At 37.9% G+C, this 5,206-nt stretch overlaps 2 protein-coding genes across 2 annotated transcripts; both read left to right on the forward strand.

The window, feature by feature from the left end:
- The first annotated feature begins 166 nt into the window (after positions 1–166).
- Positions 167–3,872, forward strand: LOC112524872. Its single transcript, XM_025134816.1, has 5 exons — positions 167–350; positions 435–500; positions 598–1,286; positions 1,372–1,612; positions 1,693–3,872. Exons 1-5 carry the CDS (start codon positions 167–169, stop codon positions 3,870–3,872), a joined length of 3,360 nt encoding a protein of 1,119 aa, XP_024990584.1.
- Positions 3,873–3,937: 65 nt separating this feature from the next.
- On the forward strand, positions 3,938–5,005 carry LOC112524873 (ATP-dependent DNA helicase PIF1-like). Its single transcript, XM_025134817.1, has one exon. It carries the CDS (start codon positions 3,938–3,940, stop codon positions 5,003–5,005), a length of 1,068 nt encoding a protein of 355 aa, XP_024990585.1.
- The last annotated feature ends 201 nt before the right edge of the window (positions 5,006–5,206 follow it).

Here is a 5,206-nt window from a genome sequence, read left to right on the forward strand (position 1 = left end):
AACAAAAGAAAATGCAAATGTTGATGGTCCTCAAGTTAGTTTTGATATAGCAAAATGTATGTGGAATATATAATAAGAATACATTTTAATTTTTCATGTACTTATTCAATATATATTTAAAAATAAAATTTAATACAATAAACTTTATTATGCAGAACAAAAAGAGATGACGAAAAAAAGAAAAATTGCGTTTGGTGAAGGAAGTAGTCATTCAATGTCAAACATGAGAGATATCTCTCTAATTGAGACAACACAAGAGAATATCAATGAAACAACTCCTGCCAGTAACCTAACTTTTGCACAAAGGAGAAGAATTATTAATCGAAACTATTATCAACGAAACGTCAACGGTAAATACCATCCGGTTATACACACTTTAGAAACTTCGGTGTTCATATAAACTTTAGACTCATTGACATGTTTTTTTTTCATAGGCATTATAAATAAGAATGGAAGATTGCTACCTCTTTTTGACGAAGCTGCTAATCAAGAATCAACGAGTTAGTATTTCTTTTCGAACTCGATCTTTTTGAACTCGACTTTCGTAGTTCTTTATAATAATAATATTTATTTGTCGTATCCAAATATCTTTCTTAGGCGTTCAAAGGAGAAGAATTACTAACCGAAACTATTATCAACGAAACAAGGAAAATAATAGAAATGTTGAGATCCAACAGGAGGATCCATACAATTTTGTTTATGATGGTGTCCCTAAACAATATCGTGTGTTGAAGGAACAAAATGCATGCGAACATTGTGGAGCAAAGCGGTTCGAATTTGAATTCCCTTCCTTTTGTTGCATGAGTGGAAAGACAAAGTTGGCATGCTCACCCATTCCAGAAGAATTATACAATTTATTTACAACGCAATCAGAGGTAGGCGAAATGTTTAGGCACAATATTCGTGCATACAACACAAACTTTTCCTTCACGTCAATGGGGGTAACTTTGGATAGTACAGTGAGCAATATGACATCTGGAGTATATACGTTTCGTGCTCAAGGGGGAATATATCATAGAATTGATCAGTTAGTTCCGAGGGATGGACACCCTCGGTACTTACAACTTTATTTTTATGATGCCGAATCTGAGCTTTCGCATAGACTACAATGGCCAAATCTTGATAGAAACGTCATTGAAATGTTGACTCGTGTTCTTTCTATAAACCCATACGTGAGAACATTTCGAAGCCTTGCCGAGCTAGGACCACTCGATAATTATAGAGTCACTTTGAATGCTTCTGTGGAACTTGATCAGAGGGTGTACAACCGACCGACCACATCTGAGGTTGAAATATAAGTACTTATTTTATCTCATTTATAATAAAATGTATCATATGCATGGTATTGAAGCAAATTCTAACATTCTACAGGTTGCTGGTATTTGGGTGGAAGGCAATGACAATATCACTGCATACAAGAGAAGTATTGTTGTGTATGGGAGGTCTGACTATAGTAAAAAAATTGAACATCACTATGGCTGCTATGATCCTTTGTCTTATCCTTTGTTTTTTCCCAACGGTGAGTCTGGATGGCATGCTAGAATACCCAGACATGGAGTGTGCATCGATGAAATTGTTAATGACAACGAAATCTTCGATGAAGATCATGAAGGTATGAACATTGTCACATATATTTATTACCTTATTCACTCATTTATTAATCTATATGATTCAAAATTCGATACTATGCAGAGGTTAGCTCAGGAAGGGGTAGGAAAACTGTAACAATGCGAGATTATTATTGTTACAAGTTCCAAATTCGGTCGAGTAATAACGTCATTCTATTAGGCGGAAGATTATTTCAACAGTTCGTGGTAGATATGTACATCAAGATAGAGACTACATGTTTGTCTTTTATTGAAAGGAATCAAACGAAGATAAGATCATACTTATACCAAGGTGTTGTGGATTGCGTCAATGCCGGTGAGGTTCAACCAAGTAGAATTGGACAACGGGTTGTGCTTCATGCAAGTTTTATTGGAGGTCCATGTGATATGCGAAGAAGATTTATGGATGCTATGACTTTAGTTCAAGATGACGGAAAACCCGATATATTCCTTACCATGACGTGTAATCCGAAGTGGCCTGAAATCCTTAAAGAGTTATTGCCTGGTCAAACCGCGCAAGATAGGCCAGACCTTGTTGCAAGAGTTTTTCGTGCCAAATTAGAGGATCTTAAAAATCAACTCTTCAAGAAGCACATCCTCGGCRAGGTTRGGGCATATGTTTATGTCATCGAGTTTCAAAAACGTGGTTTGCCACATGCACATATCCTCATGATAATGAAACCGGAACACAAGATTACAAACCCAGACCATTACGACAATATAGTTTGTGCTGAAATCCCGGACCCGACAAAGTATCCTGAAATGCACGAGCTGGTGATAAAGCACATGATGCATGGTCCTTGCGGCCATTTACGACCGTCTAGCCCTTGTATGGAAGGTGAGCCGAGAAAATGTCATTTTAGATATCCTCAACAATTCAACGACAAGACGATGCAGACAAATAACTCATATCCGATGTATCGGAGGAGAAACAATGGAATAGAGGTGAACGTCCGTGGCAATATCCTTGATAATAGATGGGTGGTCCCATATAATCCAAAGTTGCTAATGATGTTTAACTGTCACATCAATGTTGAGGTTTGCTCAAGTATAATATCTGTGAAGTATGTGTTCAAGTATGTTTACAAGGGTCATGACAAACAGGTTATTCATGTCGATCCTGATACAGAAGAGGTCATTGTCAATGAGATAAAGAGATTTCAAGATGCACGATATGTTTCGCCACCTGAGGCAATTTGGAGGATTTTTAGCTTTCCACTTTCTCAAATCCACCCTTGTGTGATGGCTTTGCAGGTCCATCTTCCGAATAAGCAGCTGGTTAGGTTCAGAGAAAATGATATAATGACAGATATCGTTGATAGAGAGAGAGACAAGAGCTCAATGTTAACCGCATTTTTTGAGAGGAATAAAATAGATATGAGTGCGAGACAATATTTATACAAAGATTTTCCGAAACATTACACATGGAATGCCAGTTCACGTAAATGGAATCCTCGAAAACATGGATCAATGAGAGGACGACTGGTTCATGCTAATCCTGCCGAAGGAGAACGATATTATCTACGCCTACTTTTGTCTCATATTAGTGGGCCCACGTGCTTTGAAGATCTTTACACGGTYAATGGSATWATACATCCAACATTTCGCAAAGCAGCACTTGAGAGAGGTTTAATAGAAACCGATGATAATTTATCGCATTGTCTTGCCGATGCCTCCTTATTTCAGTTTCCCAATGCTCTTAGACGATTATTCGCAACGATCTTGATTTATTGTGAGCCGGGAGATGTTCGTAAGTTATGGGATGAACATTATGATTCACTCTCTGAAGATTATAGACGAGACTACGAAAATGTTGAGGGAGTCCGAAATATGGTTCTTACAGACATCGCCGTCTTTTTACAATCTATGGGTAAAAACCTCGATGATTTTGATCTTCCAAGTTTAAATGCAGCTATCAATTTAGAATCACGAGGATTTCGTGAGGTACAAGAGGAGTACTCCATAGTTGTGCAAGGCGAAGACTTAAATGCTCGAAACTCTYTAAATTYCGACCAGAAACATGCATTTGATGAGATCATGAGGCATGTAGATAATGATTGTCCAGCTGTGTTTTTTGTAGATGGACCGGGTGGAACTGGAAAAACATTTTTGTATAGAGCTTTGCTTGCTAATGTTCGTTCCCGTGGACTTATTGCTATCGCGCTTCATCCGGTGCTGCCGCTAACAACATGCCAGGGGGGAGAACAGCTCACTCTCGATTCAAGATTCCCCTTACTCTTAGTAATAATTCGGTGTGCAATATAAAAAAACAAAGCGGAACTGCTCAACTACTTCGAGTCGCAAAAATAATCATMTGGGATGAAGCATCAATGGCAAAGAGGCAGGCAGTAGAGGCACTCGATAGAACAATGCAAGACATCACTGGGGTGAGACTTCCATTTGGTGGAAAAATAATGATTATGGGAGGTGATTTTAGACARGTRTTGCCAGTAATGAGACATGGCACTCGAGCACAGATCGTAGACTCAAGCTTACGGATGTCACCTATTTGGTCTTCGATTAAAAAGTTGCGGTTAACGATCAATATGAGAGCACTTACAGATCCATGGTTTTCAGATTTTCTGTTACGTGTCGGCGATGGAGATGAAGAATCAGTAGATGGAAACTTCATTCGCATACCTGATGACATGGCCATTCCTTACACAAATAAAAATGAATCGAAGGATGCTTTGATTGATGCAATATTTCCTTCTCTTCAAACATGCGAGACTGCTTCAGATTATATCATTTCGAGGGCGATACTAACAACAAAAAATGAGCATGTTGACGAGATTAATGATCAGTTGATTGAAAGATTCCGTGGAGAGGAAAAAATTTACTACAGTTTTGATGAAGCAGAAGATGACAAAAATAACTTATATCCGATGGAGTTCTTAAACTCACTGACTGTTAGCGGTTTGCCCCCTCATTACCTCCGGCTTAAAATTGGATGTCCGATAATACTATTACGGAATATCGACCCCTCAAATGGATTGTGTAACGGCACGAGGTTGATATGTAGAGGTTTTCAGCAGAATGCTATCGATGCAGAAATAGCTGTTGGTCAGCATGCTGGTAAGAGGGTATTTTTACCAAGAATTCCTCTATGTCCGTCTGACGATGATATGTTTCCCTTTAAATTAAAGAGAAAACAATTTCCCGTTCGACTTTGTTTTGCCATGACAATCAATAAAGCTCAAGGACAAACAATTCCGGTGGTAGGTGTTTATCTACCAGAATCGGTATTCTCGCACGGCCAACTTTACGTGGCATTGTCCAGAGGGATATCACGTGGTAATACGAAGGTATTAGTGAAACCTACCAAAAAGTTCAACCAGGATGGAGTTTACACATCAAATGTGGTGTATCAAGAAGTTTTGAATGATGATTGTGTATGATAAAAACATGATTCTAATTTCTATTTTGTTTAAACATAAATTTTAGACTTTTTGAATGAGAAATTGCATTAATTTTTCATTTTCGGATTTTGATACAGATGTTAACCACCAACTATTTCAAAAAAAATGATATTTAAAAATTGAATATATATTCTGATAGAACATTTACATCCTGCCGCATTGCGCGGGAAGTTGAATATA

The sequence above is a fragment of the Cynara cardunculus genome, assembly GCF_001531365.2.
Source record: "Cynara cardunculus var. scolymus isolate 2C chromosome LG 13, CcrdV1, whole genome shotgun sequence".
Taxonomy (NCBI): Eukaryota; Viridiplantae; Streptophyta; class Magnoliopsida; order Asterales; family Asteraceae; genus Cynara; species Cynara cardunculus.